At 39.7% G+C, this 21045-nt stretch overlaps 1 protein-coding gene across 2 annotated transcripts in view; it reads right to left on the minus strand.

The window, feature by feature from the left end:
- GIGYF2 (GRB10 interacting GYF protein 2) overlaps nt 1-21045 on the minus strand; it is a 139819-nt gene that overhangs the window by 3288 nt on the left and 115486 nt on the right. For both annotated transcript variants that reach the window (XM_082631244.1, XM_082631245.1), the window contains 6 exons: nt 9406-9528; nt 6529-6711; nt 6188-6393; nt 4866-5020; nt 3192-3376; nt 2259-2406 (listed from right to left, as the gene is read on the minus strand). In XM_082631244.1, the coding sequence (XP_082487370.1) occupies nt 2259-2406; nt 3192-3376; nt 4866-5020; nt 6188-6393; nt 6529-6711; nt 9406-9528 (1000 nt within the window). The remainder of the gene's footprint in view (nt 1-2258; nt 2407-3191; nt 3377-4865; nt 5021-6187; nt 6394-6528; nt 6712-9405; nt 9529-21045) is intronic.

The following is a 21045-nucleotide window of genomic DNA, read 5'->3' on the forward strand; positions in this document are numbered from 1 at the left end:
GGTAAGTACAAAAACCTAAAGACCAAACAGTTTATGAAATGAACTATTACTCTGTTCCGAAGCAGGTTTTTTCTTTGACTTCACATATATCTCAAGAACAAATGAAATGTGATAAAAACAATGAGCTACATGAAATAAAAGTGGGAATGTAACCAAAACACAAACTAAGACAATTTTAGTCATACAAAGACAGGAGGGAAAAGAAGCCTGGGGCCAAAAAGAAGTTAAGTATTCGGTGCTATAATATGACGATTACCGGGCTGGGCTTTTAGCAGACCTGGTCTCATTTACCTGTCAAAAAAAACAGTAAGGAGGGCACGTCTCCTCCCCACATGACAGAAGGGGGAGCTCTGGGATATAATGAGACCCCATGCAATACAAATGAGGATGTAAGCAAGCCCAATATGCCCAGCTCTGAAGACTATATTAGGTTCAGAACAACAGACTCCCACTCACATAATTTCTTTGAGGTTTGGGAGACCGTTTATATAAGGAAAGTATGACTGGTGAAAACATGGTAACTGTGTGTGTGTATTTCTCACATCCAAGTACAGGATGCTGGCTCACAATGGCACTTGGTAGCTCTAAAAACTGGAGGAAAACACAAGAGTACAATGGAGGACAGGATCAGTAAAATGAAGCTGGGATCTCTCTGAGGTTTGTGTTAGAAGCAAAATTCTCTTTTGATCAACGACCACTTTCTCAATGGAAACTTCAGGGTTAAATTTGAACCTGTTTTCCCATTATGTGCATGGGGAACTTGTGACTGATGGATATTTGTTAATTTTTCTTAATCTATAAGTCAATAAGGCATAGATCAATTAAAAACAATAATAAATGGATATGAGTAGGTAAGGGGCAGAAGTTATCAGAGGAATTTCCAGAGGAAAGTTTAGTTGAGCAGAAATTCTCACTAAATGGAAAACAAACTTTGACCAGATCTCTAGGTTTCCAAAGCCGGCTCACAGAGCATCGGTCCCAGAGGGCACTCCCCACAGCTGGGTGTCTGTTACCGTTTGACCCCTCCAGCGCAGGACGCCTCTGAAGTATGGACCCTACCGAGGGCGGGGCGATCCACCTCGTGCCGTGCTACCAACTCTGTCATCTCCGTATCCCGCCTCCTGGTCACTTCACACTCCATCTACCCAACACGTAAACACTGCATCATTCCCCCGTAAGCCTGCTCCACTTTCCAGGGCTCATCATTTTAGCAAAAGGGCAACTCTTTTCATCCGGCTGCCCAAACCTTTCCCTTCTCCTTGTCCATCCCCTAAATTTCTAAAATCCATCTAACTCCTCTCCATCTCCACTGCCAAAACCCTATTCCAGGCCGCCAGTATCTTTCATCTGGTCTACAGTGCAGCCTCCTAACTAGTCTGCCTGACTTCCCAATCTGCCACCTTTGCCAACATAACCATTCTATTCCAGACAACAGTTTTACAATAGCCTATTCTACATTCATAAATAGAGAATAATATGAATTTCATCATTGCCTGTGAGGTTGTTAGGCCAATTTAAGAAACACAGGTGGCCCATCAGCTTTGCCTATGCTGTTTGTTATTCCAGAAACACCATTCCCTGTTCTTCCCGTCTTTCAAAGCCCCAATTCAGGTGTCACCTTTTCCCCAAGGCTGGCTGCCCTGTATGAAGACACGGGTCCTCAATGTTAGATAAGAGTAGCCATGGGTAACACAGAAGAGTGAAAACAGGCCTGCTCTGAAACCCCAGCTGCACTGCTAAATGCTGTGTGACTCTGGGAAATGTCTTAAATCCTCTGGGCCTTGGTTTACTCATTGTTTTAAAGCTGGAACATTGCCTCATAATGCAGGATAATTATGAGAATTATACATACAGTGAATGTCAACAAATACTGGTTCTTTTCTGTGAACATCTGATTGGATTTATGGTCTGCTTCCAAACAAATCAGCATTTTAAATTTTAAACAACTTTTTCTGTTGTCCATTAGTATTATTTTCCAACTAAATTGAAAGTTTTTTTTTAAGAAATTCATATTAGATATGAAAAAAGACTTTAAAACTGAAGGCACCGCACAATGTATTACTTTTCTTACTCCCTATAGCACATGAGGCATAGCTCCTGCACTGAGATGCCCAGTAAATACTGACTACTAATTTTGAACTGGTCAAAAACATTTATTTTTTATAAGAAGTATTTCCCTTCATGAAAAACATTCCACCATGGGACTCACATATCATCTCCCCCCCAACACCCAGCTAAGACATTAGGCCTGTGCTCACCTAATAAACTTGGATCTGCTCGGACCATCTTCTGCTTTTTCTTCTTCTTGCCACTTTGTACAGCTTCAAAATTGGACTGTTGGTTGTTGCTTTGATTGGTCTGAAATACTGAATGGAGTGCACTGTGGTTCATCCCCCACACCGAGTCCTGTAAAACGAGATAGCACAACTGAGGTTCCATGGTGGGTACAGGCTTGGCCCACCCTAAGGAAATGGTTGATGTGGGTCTCACCTTACCAAGGATGAGTTTAAAAACAGAAAGCCTACCGTGGATTCTGGTAATAACGGAACTAAGAACAGGCCACTGAGCCACGCTTTCCCTTCATTTAGATTCAGACATCCCACTTGAGCTCTGTCACCACAAGGCCCGTCCTGGTGACGCCAGGTGTCCACGCTGCTGTGACAGTACAGCTGTCAAAACCTCTCCAGACATACAGGGACTCTGTATCATCCACTAGGAATTGGCTCTTTGGCAACCCACACCTCTCACCTACTCACAGTGGAAGGTTCCTTTGTTCGCCGGGGCCCATCAACAATGTGTGAAAGGTCTGGCAGATTACAGTGTTGTCAGTACTGGGTACCAGTGGGTCCTGAGCAGCAGAGAGCTGACAGTTGTAAGTTTCAACTACTTAAAACCCGATTTATGGTCTATGACAAGCTGGAATTTGCAATTTGACAGAGGCACTGATATAAACCAAGAACAAGGGGGCTGATATGCCTAACAGAGAATGAATGGCTCTATCTGCTAATTGGGAAATTCACAAAGGTCTCTGGACACTGAATTTGAACATATCAAGTCCACCATGTTTTAAAAGGTTCCAGTCGTGTGATGTACAAAAATGGGAACACTTCTAATTTTCATTTCTCTGGCCGCTCACCGTTTCGAGACATTAACACTCACAAGGGCACTGCACTCACTCCGCTGCCTCATACCTGCTGCTGCTGCGGTGGCTGTTGCTGTTGAGGCTGCCGCTGGCTGGCTTTCTGTTTGGCGCGGCGCTCGAGGAACTGCTTGGCAAACTCCTTGGCCTCAGAGGTATCTCCTAAATAGGCCCTAATGTAATCATGGACCTCATAAGGAGATTCTACTTCTTTCAGGAAAGAAACAAATGTGGGAACTGTAATATGAGAGGGAACAAGACATAAAGAGTAACAATGAAATATCACACAGAAGAGATCAGTTTCAGTTTTTAATATATTTTAACACCTAATACAGACATTAATGATGGAAACTTGAAAGGCATGCAGCTATTATGTTAAATATTCTTCAGTCTCCTCTGGAGTAGTAGTGGGGGGGACCCACTATCACTGCAATGCCCCAAATCATCTGAAATAGCACAGAGACAAAGATACCATGCATGTTTCGTTTCACTAAACGTTATTTTGGTAGAGACGAAAAGTCACGTTGATCGAAACAACTGTTTGCCTAAGGCTAAAGTCATCTGGGGATTCATTTCTTTTTTCCTTAAATTCAATCAGTATTTATTAAGTGTGATAATGTGGGCAGGCACCACAACAGATACTGAAGATATAGGCATAGCCTCCTTTCACTTCACGGAGATATATCCTAAGTTTACAAGAAAAACGGAACACGAAGCAGTGCGGGGCAGGAGAAAAGCACAAGTATCAGAGTTAGACAGACATGGGTTTAAAACCTGATTCTGAAGTTTGCTGACTGTGTGACCTTGATGAGTTACTTAACCATTCTGAGCCTCCGTTTCCTAATTTATAAAATGGGGATAACATCACCTACATTGTAAACGTATATCATAAAATTACTGCAAAAATTAGATACCTAGGATAACACATGTTAACCCCTAGAAAGTGCCTAGTACATGGTAGGTGCTTAATGGATGGTAGCCATTGCTATTTTTCACTACTGTTTTCTCTGGCTCGAGCCGACCATTAGCTATTGTTACAATGCTACAAAGGAACCCTTCAATTCCTTTACTGCTCTGTTTTTAAAAGATTCTTCGTTTTAGAAAAGACATCAGAGGTGGACTAGTTCAACAAAGCCCAAGAGTTATGGGAATCCCTTCCACACCAAGCTGGAGGGTAAGGGAAAGACTCACTTCCATCCAAGGCTGATAATTCTCTTTGTGAACAACTAACAATGAGCAAGTTTTTCTTCCAATTGAGCTGAAATCTTTTCACTTGCATACACTATGGGTCTTAGCTTTATCCTACACAAAATAAGTCTACTTGCTTTGTCACATGATTCCCATCCCTGCCCCCAAAGGCAGTAAGGGAAAAACCTCACATCACCTCAGCCCTCTCTTGCCCAGGCTGACCTCTGTCCCCACTATAACAGTTACTCTCCTCTGTCCATCTGGCAATGCCCTCCATGAAATGAGCAGTATGCAACTATGACCTCTTCCGCCCTGTACATCGTAAGACAGCCTAAGATAGCACCTACTTTTTGGTAACCACTGATAACCTATTTCAGCATAGTATTATTAAAGAGCCAAGTTCCTATGGTAGGTGCAGGACTTGACCTCCATCAGATTTCACCTCCTGAGTGTTGGCCCATCATCATTCCAATTTTCTAACTCTTTGTGGGTCCTGCTCTGCCGTTCCACATGCTGGGTTTCCCTCCCCAATTCTTACCATCCAAGTTATTTGCCGTATTAAGGGCATGAAGCATCTGTTCACACCACTGGGTAAATCCATCTTGGGCTTTATTTACTCCCTGAAAGAGCTTCAGCAATTTTTCTTCTTCTTCTACTTTCTTATTCTGCCGGTTAGACACACCTACAGATTTACTAAAGCAAAACAATAGGGCGATATTATATTCCCAGAAACTGTTACTATATGATTATACTCTAACACCATACATAGATAATGTCTTGGCAACACTGGATGGCTGTCCAGCAATCCAATTCTTGGTTCCAAAAATGAAAACAAACAAACAACAACAACAAACCCGAAACAAAAAAACTGAAATACTGGGGGTGGGGGGGAGGGGGCGTTACTCAATACCCCCTTAAAATCTAGCCTCAGTTAATACATTCTAGTTTGTGAATACAGGGCTTCTTTTCAGAGAAATTATTAAATGCTCCCCTATGTGTCCTTCAGGAAGACTTTAAATTTTGCTAAGCCTCAGTTTCCTCATCTGTAAAATGGTACTAATACTTCTTTGGGTTATCAAAAGGAATAAAGATACTATATGCAAAGGCCTAGAGCACAGTGCCTGGCAAAAATGCTCAATAAACTGACATTTAGTGTCCTATTCATAACACATTAAGCCCTCAATCAAGAAGATATATTCTGACAACACTACCATTTATTAAGTAGTTACTATGTGCCAGGCACTTTACTAACTACTTCACATGTATTCATTTAACCTTTAGAACCACACCCATGAAGTTATTATCTTCATTTTACAGATGAGGGAACTGAGGCTCAAAGAGGTTCCCTCTTGCCCAAGGTCACACAGCTAATAATGGTAGTGCTGGGATTTGAGTTGATGTGTTTAACATTAAAACCCATGTTCGTTCAAAAAACCTGTATACTGAGGAAAGAAAGATGAATGTAAAATGTAACTAATTTATCATAAAAACAAAATGGTTTTAGTGTTTATAATACTCCTAGTATAAGTAACTTAAAAATATAAATTTAGAGAAAAATGCTAAAATCTAGAGAATACCTTGGTGAAATATTCCACAGCAATAACAAAAATATTAAGTGGTTACCATGTGACAGGCAATGGACTAAGTGTCCAGCAACCAAAGGAGCTCCTAGTAATAACATAGATGTGTTTCCACAGGGAAGAAAAGCAATCATCAAACTATGACCTCACGTGTTAGGATATAGGTGAAAATAAGTAAACACTAAATAACTACCTTTCTCTGGCCACCCCATAGCCTACTCCTCACACGCCGCATCCCCCAACCCACCAGAGGACATAGGTTGATCCTTGTGAGCCCTACCTGAGACTGGCGTTGTTTTTATTTTTGTTTGTTGAATTCCTGGGTCCCACCTCTTTCACTGCATCGTCCCAGAATCCCATGTTGGAGTTTTTAGTGTCAGCATTACTCCAGATACTACTGACTAGGTCAGATGCCCACTGGTTAGGGGGACCAGCATTTATAGAGCCCCAAACAGAATTCCCAAGGCTGGTGTGCAGGTTGGAATGCTGTTAAAGAACAGGAGACAAGTAATTACAGTTAACAGTATTAAAACGATACAAAGGGAGTCCACGAACGTTGGGAAGGATGACGTAACTCATAACACCAGTCCACACAGTGACTGCGTAGGAAAATGAACCCACCGGGTTATTCCGGGCTCTGCTGGGCGGCGGCTGCTGCTGCTGCATTTGCCTGGCTTCTTCCTGTTGTATCTCCAGAAGGGACTTTGCAGTGCCTGCGGGTTTGCTGACATTCCCCCACCCTGAGAGTTTCTGCTGTTGCTGCTGCTGGAGAGCTTTCATCAGTTCCCTCTGCTGGCGCCTCTGCTGCAGGCACAGACACAGAAGGCACCTCAGGATTCCGTTGTTAAAGAAAAATAGTTCCAGATGTCCAGTATACCAAATGGAATGTAAATGCACAGCAGCTATATAAAATTAAACACCATGACAGAGGTAACTCCTCTACTGCAAATAAAGATGGAAACTGCCAGAAGTACTAACAGGAGAATAAAAAGAAATCAAGAATTACTTCTTAAAATTAAGTAGGGCTTTTGGTGAAGCATAAAAGCAAAATATATGTTGACTTCCAAAGCCCTACCAACAGGACAGAAAAAAATTCTTTTCTGAAGCATAAACCTTAAGGACAAGAAGAATAAAATAGACTTTAAAAGCTGGAAAGCAGGCAGATAAAGAGAGCCAATATAAAAGACCGAGTAAGTTGAAACCTAAGTAAAGGAAGCTCAGAAACAGGCCAATTCACAGAGAAAGCTCAGGAATTAGAGGTAGGGGTATCTCACATAGAAGAAGACAGGCTGAAGGTCTGTAATAAAGCAGCACGGAGACCCTGACTACCTCCCCAACCCAAAGCAGTTAACAGCTATCCCTCTCTCCCCAGAAGAAAATTAAAACTTTCCTTTTTAAAGAGGCTGAACCAGATTAGCAGATTAGTCTATAGGAAAGCTGACCCAGGACAAGAGAATACACCTACAGATACCAACAGATGGTGGGACTCCAACAGAACAGACCATTACAGCAAAGCCCAGCAAGGTGCTGTATATACCAGAACCTCCAAACAGCTTTTCTGTGCCTTATGCCTAAATATGAACGAATAGCTCAGGATCAACAAACACTTGACAGAGCTTCTAAGATGAAAGCCAAAGACCAAATCAAACAAACAAAATTCTTTGGAAACAGAAACAAGGGAAAACAGGAGCTAGCTTTTTAAAATGCTATCAGTAAGTAATATTTTTAGAGGTAAGATAGTGCAGTCAGTAAAACAAGAGTAACAGGCTATAAAAAGAAACACTCAGAGGAACAACATACGGACTCAGAACTTCAAAATAAGAGAACATACGTTAGAAATTCAATAGAAGGACTGAAAGATAGGACTGAAGAAATACCCCATCAGAAAAGATAAGAGACGGAAAGCGGGAGAGAAAATATGAGAAAACCAAAATCAGTCCAGGAGGGCAACATGCAGATGACAAAAATTCGAGAAAACAGAGCACCAGTACAGCAAGCCAAGCACGTTCAGATCTGAACAGGTTACAGGGTCCTGGAAAGGACACCTCCAGGGAAAGAATGAAACAGAATTGTCATAGGTTTTCCCTATGTGAGAAATACCTACAGAGTGGCATTTTATACCTTTGGAAGAGTGCAGGAAGACTTAAGAGTTCAAAGAAAATTAATCAAATAAAAACACAAGGCAATAGTTAACTTCTAACAGACAAAAATATGAATAAGAAAAGACCTGTGATTTCAACTCTGAGGACCACTATTATTATTTTTAAGCAGAGACCAAAATTATTGGAACAATTTCTAGCCTCGAAGGGGGAAGATATACTCTGCTCTGCATTCAGCTGTTAACCTTTTAGAAAAGAGAGATGATTTCAGAGAAAGTTCAGTCTCTTTTTTTTTCTTAAGAGCGTGGGAAATAAGGTAGTTTTTAAGGTGAAGCAACATTTTAACCTACTGGATGACGTCATGCACGCTACATGGTAACCGTGCACAGACAATTCCCATGGTCTTCAGTGAACCACACCACCCGGACCAGGATGACAGCTGGCATTTGCGACCAACTTGACGGCTCCGCCTCAACTCATATCCACACGAATCACTTTCTTCAAGACTCCGCTACCTCATACCACCTTTTCAGAGAGGCCTTCCCAGACAGCACTACCTAAAACTAGACAATCACTACCACCACCAATACTATCCCCAACTCCCAGGCCCCTCCTCACTTTATTGTTCTTTCTGACACATACTGCCTTCTAGAACTCCATGTTTTACTTCATTTTTATTGTTCATATCCCCTCAACTAAAGGTAAGCTTTATGAAGGCAGAGAATTTTGTCTGTTGTAGACTCAACTATATCCCCAGACTAAAACTGTAACTGAGGAGCAACTATGTGATGGACAGATAGATGGATGGATGGGTGGGTGAATATGGCACCTAATGGCATGCTGAGCCAACCATTTTACTTACTTTCTCTTTTCTGTCAAGAACTGTGTTCTGCTGCCCTCTCCCTAACACCTTTCACTCTTTTGTATCCTTCCTATCCTAATGAGGAACTATAGGATATAGACTTATAGGCAGAGAGGCGTTATTTGTGTCATATTTTAAGTTTTTCTAGGTTAGTCAGAAAACCCAATACCCTTTAGGGAAAAAAGTATTCTGCATTCTAAGCATCAAATTTACAAAAGGATATCTGCACAAAACTCACCCCTAATTTTGAAACACCCAAGTAACTTTTATTTATGAGCTATTCTCTCAAGAGCTATGGTTAAAATGTTTAAGGTAACTGAACACTTATGTACCCAATCTTAATGTTATTCCTATGAGAGCCTCCTTCATACTTGCTAGAGACCATATCACAGGATGAAGAGTTGAATAACAAATATCCAATTCAGACACACAGCAGCTCTGACGATAATAGTTATCTTTAGTAGCCACTCATCCATGATGCACACTAGCTATTCTGAAACACTGATTGTCTAGATCACTGTTACTTTTAAAACTTACCTCCTCTCGGAGTTGCCGTTCTCGTTCCTCTTCTAGTTTTTGGATTTCAGCCAATGATAGCGTTGCCTGGGACTGACATGCTGTCGTACTGGACTGCTGGCCCCATGTTGAAGAAGAGGGAAGCTAACAAAAAAGGAAGGCAAACGAGTTCATAAGGAAACATGGACAGGAAACAAAGGGGCAATAATGCATTAGGTACAGCCAGAACATGCATGTTTCTTTCAACTCCATTTATAACACTCAATTCAAATTTCCTTCTTCAATCCTTTTACGGACTACTCTCCCAGTCAGTCTGCTTCTTTTACGTAATTTTTTTGTCACAAGATTTAAAACAACTTAAGTACATCAATACACTTTTATTTGATCTACCATTAGGAAACTGCAAATTTGTTACACCTGGCATTGACATATACAGCAATATACAACCATAAAGAGAAAGAAGTAAACAAAAGAATCACTAAGTTTTTAATCCAAGGAGGTAATAAAGGACAAGATATGCTACTTTCCAATGAAAGTAGCAAGGGCAAGATTTCTGAAGGGGGAGCTGAGGAAAGATGCCAGGCACAGTTTTCTATCAGTCTTTCATGAAAGGGAGTTAACCAGGCTGTGCCTTCTAGTAGTGAGCACTAAGCTGGTTTTAATCAATCATTCTATTTTTCCTATGCCTTAAAATTATCAACTAAAATAAAGTGTAAATATATGAGTCCTGAATACTTTAGCGTTCTCAAAATCTTGATTATTTCTAGGGGAATCCCTTGGTCTTTCTGGGCCAGAAGAAAGATACACTCTAATTTTGAGACATCTTATGGCTCTTAAAAGCAAACAAAAACCAAATATAACCAGACTTAAAATATGTTTAATAAAAACAATACATGAGCATGGATGGATCAAAACAAACAAAATGCCAAACAGTCCCCAAAAAGAGTGGCTCTTCAGTAGGAATCTCTAAAACTGGAACTGATGGGATAAGAGTAAAAACAGTTTAAACTGTCACTGATGTTACCAGACAGCTCTCCAATGAGTACCCTCAACACTACCGAACATAACAGATCCTTTAACATTTTTTGCCCAACGATGGGTAGTAGCGGCACTTCTCTCAAAATGCACCTGTGCTAGGGTAGGAGAGGGGTACAGGAGGCAGCGAAGAGAGAAAGATGGGGGACTAAGCAGGCCAAGTTGAGCACAAATGAACTCTTTTTCTCCACAGGAAATGACATGTTTTGGAAAGCACTATCAAGATCAAACCTGGCAGCAACACCTGGAGGACCCGTAAAAATGTAGATGCCCCGGCCCCACACTTAAGGAATCAGAAGACCCAAAGGTAAAGCCAACTAATTCGCATATTTTTGTAATTCTGATGCAGTCAGAACCAGCAACCACTGATGCTGTTGAAAATCTCAGTGGCTGCATCACCCCGCCGTACCCAGAAACCAATCGCCAGTCCTCTTCAGCAGAAGCTCAGCCAGCATCAGGAACAGATTCACTGCCTCCTGAAATGGCCTATTCCTCTTTCAAGAACCTCTGAAATCCTCCTATATTTTGTGCCAAAGTATACTTCACTGTACTTTTTGCTCATGATGCATGAGTCTGCTCTCTGGAGTAATGCAGAACAAATCCAAGTTTTTTCACATGACAGACAAACGTCTGCAGATAGCTATCAATTCCCCTTAAGTCTTACTTGTACATAAGAAATAATACTCCATCACTCCATCAACATTGCCTCAGGGCATTTTCCAGTTCAACCAACATCCTGTACTGCCCACTCAGAGAACCGAAGTTTGTCAATCACGCTTTTCAGAACAACTCTTTCCCAAGTCAGAAGCAAACAGTTGGGAATTTGGTACATTTTCTGCCCCCTGAATGTCTAATTATGCTTTGCTTATTTAAAAAACCTTACTTTTTTTTTTCCTGCCCTGACACTGCTACCTTACTTTTTCAACACTATCTTTGATAACATTTTTTAAAGAAAATCTGCTAAAACTCAGTAAGAACAGAGAGTCTGTGGTACTAGCACCATGACCCACTCTCTCCCAACTCCTAGCTCAGCCAGACAGAAACACTACTTCAGATGAAGGCAGCAAAGAACACAGGCCTCCCTCTCTCCCCATTAGCTGACAGTCAGTGGGCTGGCTTCCTGGAAAGAGCACAATATCAGCAATTCTCATCCTGGCTCCAGCTACCTGTTGCAAAGGCTAAGTTACGGACAAATACAGCTGAGAGGTGGGGTGGCTCCCTTCTTATGCCTAGCCCCGACTTCTGGGATGGAAACTACACAGTGCTTACAGAGACTACTAGGGCCCTGACTGCCACTTTGAAAGGCAGAGGTTCCCCGCCACCAGGAGAGGCAAGCCAAGAAGACCTAAGGCTACTGCCCCTCCCCCAAGGGCTCAATTCATAAAGCAGGCGCCACTGTTCCCAGCTCCAGAGCTGTGACTCTGGGACTTCTGTCTTGAAGCAGACGTGGGAGGAACAGATTGGAATAGAGAGAGCTGCAGATCTCTTCCCAAAGGAACTGACTTCATTTGCAACAGTGTGTGGAGAGTGAGGAGTTCAAGCCTAAGGGCACTTTCAAAAACAGTGGATGTTGCAGTGAAAGGCAAGGGGTTAACTGGTAGATTCACTGGAGATACAGGCTAAACTGTACTCTGCTTCTTTGTCTCAGAGAACCAAGCTAGAAGGAGTCTGCCTGGGGTCAGAACAAATCTCAAATATAAACCTCAGGAAGTACCTCTTCAAAAGAGCCTGAGTTTGATTGGATCAGGCTTTTGGAACATTTTATGCCCGAGGGTTCTTCTGAGAATAGAGTAATCCAGTTAGCAACTAGTGGAGTTTAACAGCTAAATGTGGAACAAGCCAGTCAAAGAGAGCCCAGCCCAAACCACTGTCAGCCCAGAGTGACTGTGAGCATGCCCAATGCTGCATCCCCAGAGAAGCTGCAGCAGAGGCTTCACACTACTGGGGAGAGGCGGGGAAGTTTACTAAATTAATCTAGCTAGCCACAAAACAAATAATAATAAGGAGTGGGGGCGGAGGGAGGACCAGAACCCAGAATTGCTACAATGCATTAGCAAAAAAGTCTAGTTTCCAACAAAAAATTATGAGACATGTAAAAAAATTATGAGAAAGTATATCTATATACCAGGAAAAAAGCTGGCAACAGAAACTGCCTGTGATAGTGAGTGATCAGATGTCAGATTAAACAAAGACATCAAAGCCTTATAAATATGTTCTGAGAAGGAAACCATGATTAAAGTAGTAAAAGTAGACATGTTAACAATGTCACATCAAATAAACAATATCAATAAAGATACAGAGATTATTTTTTAAATAATCTATGAGATTAGAAAATGCTATGAGATTAGAAATGAATTACAGGGAAAAAAACGTAAAAAACACAAACACAGAGAGGCTAAATAATACGTTACTAAATAACCAAGAGATCACTGAGGAAATCAAAAAATACCTAGAGACAAATTACAACAAAAACACGACGATCCAAAACCTATGGGATGCAGCAAAAGCAGTTCTAAGAGGGAAGTTTATAGCAATACAATCCTACCTCAAGAAACAGGAAAAAATCTCAAATAAACAATCTAACCTTACACCTAAACGAACTAGAGAAAGAAGAGCAAACAAACCTCAAAGTTAGCAGAAGGAAAGAAATCATAAACATCAGAGCAGAAATAAATGAAATAGAAACAAAGAAAACAATAGCAAAGATCAATAAAACTAAAAGCTGGTTCTTTTGAGAAATAAACAAAATTGATAAACCATTAGCCAAACTCATCAAGAAAAAGAGGGAGAGGACTCAAATCAATAAAATTAGAAATGAAAAAGGAGAAGTTACAACAGAACCACAGAAATACAGAAGCATCCTAAGAGGCTACTACAAGCAACTCTATGCCAATAAAATGGACAACCTGGAAGAAATGGACAAATTCTTAGAAAGGTATAACCTTCCTAGACTGAACCAGGAAGAAATAGAAAATATGAACAGACCAATCACAAGTAAGGAAACTGAAACTCTGATTAAAAACCTTCCAACAGGGCTTCCCTGGTGGCTCAGTGGTTAAGAATCAGCCTGCTAATGCAGAGGACACGGGTTCGAGCCCTGGTCCGGGAAGATCCCACATGCCACGGAGCAACTAAGCCTGTGCGCCACAACTACTGAGCCTGCACTCTAAAGCCTGCGCGACACAACTACTGAGCCCACGTGCCACAACTACTGAAGCCCGCACGCCTAAAGCCCGTGCTCCACAAGAGAAGCCACTGCAATGAGAAGCCCGCGCACTGCAACAAAGGGTAGCCCCTGCTCACCACAACTAGAGAAAGCCTGGGTGCAGCAACGAAGACCCAACATAGCCAAAAATAAATAAATAAAAATAAATTTATTTTAAAAAAAAATCTTCCAACAAACAAAAGTCCAGGACCAGATGAGTTCACAGGTGAATTCTATCAAACATTTAGAGAAGAGCTAACACCCATCCTTCTCAAACTCTTCCAAAAAATTGCAGAGGAAGGAACACTCCCAAACTCATTCTATGAGGCCACCCTGATACCAAAACCAGACAAAGATACTACAAAAAAAGAAAATTACAGACCAATATCACTCATGAATATAGAAGCAAAAATGCTCAACAAAACACTAGCAAACAGAATCCAACAACACGTTAAAAGGATCATACACCATGATCAAGTGGGATTCATCCCAGGGATGCAAGGAGTCTTCAATATATGCAAATCAATCAATGTGATACACCATATTAACAAACTGAAGAATAAAAACCCTATGATCATCTCAATAGATGAAGAAAAAGCTTTTGACAAAATTCAACACCCACTTATGAGGGCATAGAGGGAACCTACCTCAACATAATAAAGGCCATATACAACAAACCCACAGCAAGCATCATTCTCAACGGTGAAAAACTGAAAGCATTTCCTCTAAGATCAGGAACAAGACAAGGATGTCTACTCCCACCACTATTATTCAACATAGTTTTGGAAGTCCTAGCCACAGCAATCAGAGAAGAAAAAGAAATAAAAGGAATCCAAATCGGAAAAGAAGAAGTAAAGCTGTCACTGTTTGCAGATGACATGATGCTATACATACAGAATCCTAAAGATGCTACCAGAAAACTGCTAGAGCTAATCAATGAATTTGGTAGACTAGCAGGATACAAAATTAATGCACAGAAATCTCTTGCATTCCTATATACTAATGATGAAAAATCTGAAAGAGAAATTAAGGAAACACTCCCATTAACCACTGCAACAAAAAGAATAAAATACCCAGGAATAAACCTACCTAGGGAGACAAAAGACCTGTATGCAGAAAACTATAAGACACTGATGAAAGAAATTAAAGATGACACAAACAGATGGAGAGACATACCATGTTCTTGGATTGGAAGAATCAATATTGTGAAAATGACTATACTACCCAAAGCAATCTACAGATTCAGTGCAATCCCTATCAAATTACCAGTGGTATTTTTTACAGAACTAGAACAAAAAAATCTTAAAATTTGTATGGAGACACAGAAGACCCCAAATAGCCAAAGCAGTCTTGAGGGAAAAAAACGGTGCTGGAGGAATCAGACTCCCTGACTTCAGACTATACTACAAGTCTACAGTAATCAAGACAATATGGTACTGGCACAAAAACAGAAATATAGATCAATGGAACAGGATAGAAAGACCAGAGATAAACCCACACACCTGTGGTCAACTAACCTAGGACAAAGGAAGCAAGGATATACAATGGAGAAAAGACAGTCTCTTCAATAAGTGGTGTTGGTAAAACTGGATAGCTACATGTAAAAGAATGAAATTAGAACACTCCCTAACACCATACACAAAAATAAACTCAAAATGGATTAGAGACCTAAATTTAAGACCGGACACTATAAAACTCTTAGAGGAAAACATAGGAGGAACACTCTTTGACATAAATCACAGCAAGATCTTTTTTGATCCACCTCCGAGAGTAATGGAAATAAAACCAAAAATAAACAAATGGGACCTAATGAAACTTAAAAGCTTTTGCAAAGCAAAGGAAACTACAAACAAGACGAAAAGACAACCCTCAGAATGGGAGAAAATATTTGCAAACGATCAACTGACAAAGGATTAATCTCCAAAATATATAAACAGCTCATGCAGCTCAATATTAAAAAAACAAACAGCCCAATCCAAAAATGGGCAGAAGACCTAAATAGACATTTCTCCAAAGAAGACATACAGATGGCCAAGAAGCACATGAAAAGCTGCTCAACATCACTAATTATTAGAGAAATTCAAATCAAAACTACAATGAGGTATCACATCACACCAGTTAGAATGCACATCATCAGAAAATCTACAAACAACAAACGCTGGAGAGGGTGTGGAGAAAAGGGAACCATCTTGCACTGTTGGTGGGAATGTAAACTGATACAGCCACTATGGAGAACAGTATGGAGGTTCCTTAAAAAACTAAAAATAGAATTACCATATGACCCAGCAATCCCACTACTGGGCATATACCCTGAGAAAACCATAATTCAAAACCACACATGCACCCCAATGTTCACTGCAGCACTATTTACAATAGCCAGGTCATGGAAGCAACCTAAATGCCCATCAACAGACGAATGGATAAAGAAGATGGGGTACATATATACAATGGAATATTACTCAGCCATAAAAAGGAACGATACTGGGTCACTTGTAGAGACGTGGATGGATCTAGAGACTGTCATACAGAGAGAAGTAAGTCAGAAAGAGAAAAACAGATATCGTATATTAACACATATATGTGGAACCTAGAAAGACGGTACAGATGAACCGGTTTGCAGGGTTGAAATTGAGACACAGATGTAGAGAACAAACATATGGACACCAAGGGGGGAAAGCGGCAGGAGGGTGGGGTGGTGGTGTGATGAATTGGGAGATTGGGATTGACATATATACACTAATATGTATAAAATGGATAACTAATAAGAACCTGCTGTATAAAAAAATAAATAAAATAAAATTCAAAATAAAAAACAAAAAAGAACCAAAAGGAAATTCTGGAGTTCAAAAATGTAATAACTGAAATGAAAAATCACTGCAGGAGCTCAAAAGTATATCTGAACTGGCAAAAGAATTTAGTGAACTTGAAGAGAGAGCAACAGAGATTATGCAATCCAAAGAAGAGAGAAAAAAAAGAATTAAAAAAAATGGAGAGCCTTAGAGAAATGTGAGATACCACTGAGTGCACCAACATGTGCATAACACAAGTATCAGAAGAAGAGGAAAGAGGAGCAGAAAAATTGTGACCTAAATCTCAAATTTATAGAAAAAACACTAATCTACATATCCAAGAAGAGATCCACAAAGAGACCCAAAGAGATCCACAAACAGACATTATCATGGTAAAAATGCTGAAAGCCAAAAACAAGGAGAAAATCTTGAAAGCAGCAATAAGGAGGAAAAACAAATTATCACTCACTAGGGAATCCCAATAAAATAAACATCTGACTTCTCATCAGAGACACTGAAGGCCAGAAGGCAGTGGGATAAGATATTCAAAGTCTTCAAAAGAACAAAAACTGTCAACCAAGAATTCTATATTCAGTAAAGCTACTTTTCAAAAATGAAGGCGAAATAAAGACATTCCCAGATAAAAGTAGAAAATGTGTGGCCAGCAGACTCACCTTACAAGAAATACTAATGGAAGTTCTTCAGGCTAAAAGCAAGTGACCCTAGAAAATAGTCCGAATCCGCATGAGAAAGTGAAGAGCACCAATAAAATTAATTATGTAATTATAAAAAAACTGTAGGGCCTCCCTGGTGGCGCAGTGGTTGAGAGTCCGCCTGCCGATGCAGGGGATACGGGTTCGTGCCCCGGTCTGGGAGGATCCCATATGCCGCGGAGCAGCTGGGCCCGTGAGCCATGGCCGCTGGGCCTGCGCATCCGGAGCCTGTGCTCCGCAACGGGAGAGGCCACAACAGTGAGGGGCCCGCATACCGCAAAAAGAAAAAAAAAAAAACAAAAAAAACAAAAAAACTGTAATACATGTATATTTCTTCCTCTTTTAACTGATTTTAAAAGCAACTGTATAAAACAATGTATATATATTGTTGGACCTATAACATACAAAAATCTAATATGTCAAAAATGGCACAAAGGAGTTAAGTGAAAACAAAGCTGTATTAAGCGAATGACTCCATATGGTTAACTTGAATCCACAGGTACAAATTAAGAGAAGCAGAAATGATAAATAAGGTTATGTAACAAAAGCTATACATACATACTTGCTCTCCTTCTCTCAGAGCGTCTTTAAGAGACAATATAATATAAAGTAATAAATATAACATTTTATCATTGCATTTGTAACATTTACAAGATGTGATACAACAAAAATACCACAAAAAAGGAGAAAAAAGGAACAGAGTTTTAAGAGAGTAGCATATCTGTGTCAAACTGGAATTAAGTTAGAGTAAACCTGAAGTTGATTCTGGTAAGTTAAGATGTGTATGGTAAGCCCTAGATCAACCACTGAGAAAATAACACACAAAAAATATAGTGATGAAAATCATTAAGGATATTAAAATGCTATATTAGAAAATAATTTATTTAACACAAAAAGAAGCAGTAAAAGAACAGAGAAACAGAAAGGATGTAAAAAACAGAAAGTAAAATGGCAGATATAAATCCAACTATATCAATAATATCATTAAATATGAATAGGCTAAAGAATCCAATAAAAAGGCAGAGATTATCAGACTGGATAAGAAAATAAGATTGAACTATACTGTCAAAAAGAGATGTAATTTATATTCAAAGGTATAAACAGATCAAAAAGTAAAAGAATAAACAAAGATCAGGCAAACAGCAACCACAAGAGACCTGGAATCACTACATCATTATCAGACAAAACATACTTTAAAACAAAAAAAATGTTAATAGAGATAAAGAGGAACATTGTATGATAATAAAAGGGTCAATCCAGCAGGAACATATGTAACAATTATAAACATATATGCACCTAACAAGAGAGCACCAAAATACATGAAGCAAGAAATGGCAGAAATAGAAGGAGATATACAATTCAACAGTAATACTTCGAGACTTCAATACTCCACTTTCAGTAAGAGGCAAAACAACTACAAGATCAATGAGGAACTAGAAGACTTGAACAACACTATAAACTGACTAGACCTAGTAAACATCTATTGAACACTCCACTCAACAAGAGTAGACTATACATTCTTCTCAAGTGAACATGGAACATTCTTCAGGATAGACCTAAAGAAGGTAAAACTTTATGCCAGAAATAAAACTTTATTCTAAGACATAAAACTAAACTTCAATAATTCATTTAAAAGAATAGAAATAATACAAAGTATGTTCTCTGATCACAACGGAACAAAATTAGAAATGAGTAAGAAATAAATTTTGGAAACTCTCAAATAAGTGAAACTAAAACACTCCTAAATAACCAATGGATCAAAGAAGAAATCAAAACTTACGGGTAGCAGCTAAAGCAATTTATAACTGCAAATGCCTAATTGAGATACTAGAGAAAAAGAGCAAACTAAGCTTACAGCAAGCAGAAGGCAAGAAATAATAAAGATGAAAGAAGAAATTAATGAACTAAATAAGCGAAAAATAGAGAAAAATCAATGAAACCAAAAACCAGTTCTCTAAAAATATCAACAAAACCGACTTAACCTGACTGTCCATGAGGAAAAAAACCCAAAAGACTCAAATTACTACAATCAGAAATAAAAGAAGCACATCACTACTGATCTTACAGGAACAAAAAGAAACAGGAGTACTATGAACAAGTGCTTGCCAATCAATTAGATAACCTAGGTGAAAAAGACAGATTTCTATAAAGATATAAACTAACCAAAACTAACTCAAGAAGAAATAGATGATCCAAACAGACCTATTAGAAGTAAAGACATGGAATTAGTAATCAAAAAACTACCCACAAATAAAAGCCCAAGCACAAATGGTTTCGTCACCACTGAACTCTACCAAACATTTAAAGAAGAATTAATACAAATTCTTCACAAACTCTTCCAAAAAATTGGAGGGAACATTTCCTGACTCATTCTTCAAGGCCAGCATTACCCTGACACCAAAACCAAAGAAATCACAGGGGAAAACAAACACACACTACAGACAAATACCTCTTATGAACATGGACATAAAAATCCTCACTTCCTTTAGCCTAATGAAGGGCATCTACAACATTAAATTTAATGGTGAGAGACTGGATGTTTTCCCCCACATCAACCCAAGATCAGAAATAAGACAAGAACATTCACACTTGCCATTTTTATTAAACACTGTACTGGGGTTCTAGCCAGGGCAATTAGGCAAGAAAAAGAAATAAAAGACTGGGGGGAAAAGTAGTAAAACTACCTCTATGTGCAGATAACATGATCTTGTGTACAGAAAATCCTAATGAATCCACTATGACACTATTAATTAACCAGTCCAGCAAGATTGCAGAATACAAGCTCAATACACAAAAATCAACTGTACATCTATACACTTGCAAAGAACAATCTGAAAACGAAATTTTGAAAATTCCATTTACAACAGCATCACAAAGACAAAATACTTAAGAATACATTTAACAAAAGAAGCACAAAAGTTATACTCTAAAAACTACAAAACACTGAAAAGAAATTCAAGGAGATCTAAATAAATATAAAAACATCCCATGTTTATGGATTAGAAGCCTTAATATTGTTAAGATGTCAAAACTCCCCAAACTGATCTACAGAGTTAATGCAATCCCTATCAGAATCCCAGCTGGCTTCTTTGTGAAAACTGACCAACTCATTCTAAAGTTCATATGGAATTGAAATACAGGAGAGCCAAAACAATATGGAAAAAAAAGAAGAAATTTGGAGAACCCACACTTTCTGATTTCAAACTTAACTACAAAGCAACAGTAATGTCAAAGCAGTGTTTTACTAGCATAGCGATCCTACAGATCACCTGGCGTGCAGAAATGAACCACATGTCTAATGTTTAAGACGAGCACCACAGCCATTCAGTGGACAAAGAACAGTGTTTTCAACAAATGGTGCTCGGACGACCAGATAAATCACATGCAAAGGAATGAAGTCAAACCCTTACCTCACGTAATTCACAAACATTAACTCAAACTGGATCAAAGAGCTAACACTACAAAGTCTTAGAAGAAACGATGGGAGTCTGTAGAAGTTCATGACCTCAGACTTAGCGATTCTTAGATATGACAACTAAAGCACAAGCAGCAACGACAAACATAGATAATCTGGCTTCACCGACAGTCTAAACGTCTGTGCATCGAAGGCCGCTGTCAAGGAGGTAAAAACACAAATGATAGAACACATTGTTAAATCATGTGATGTGGAACTGAAACATTGGACATAGAAAGAACCCTTAAAACACCAGTAATAGGGCTTCCCTGGGGGCGCAGTGGTCGAGGGTCCGCCTGCCGATGCAGGGGACGCGGGTTCGTGCCCGGGTCTGGGAAGATCCCACATGCTGCGGAGCGGCTGGGCCCGTGAGCCATGGCCGCTGAGCCTGCACGTCCGGAGCCTGTGCTCCGCAACAGGAGAGGCCACAGCAGCGAGAGGCCCGCGTACTGCAAAAAAAAAACC

This window comes from Mesoplodon mirus, assembly GCF_964341445.2.
Source record: "Mesoplodon mirus genome assembly, chromosome: 8".
NCBI lineage: Eukaryota > Metazoa > Chordata > Mammalia > Artiodactyla > Ziphiidae > Mesoplodon > Mesoplodon mirus.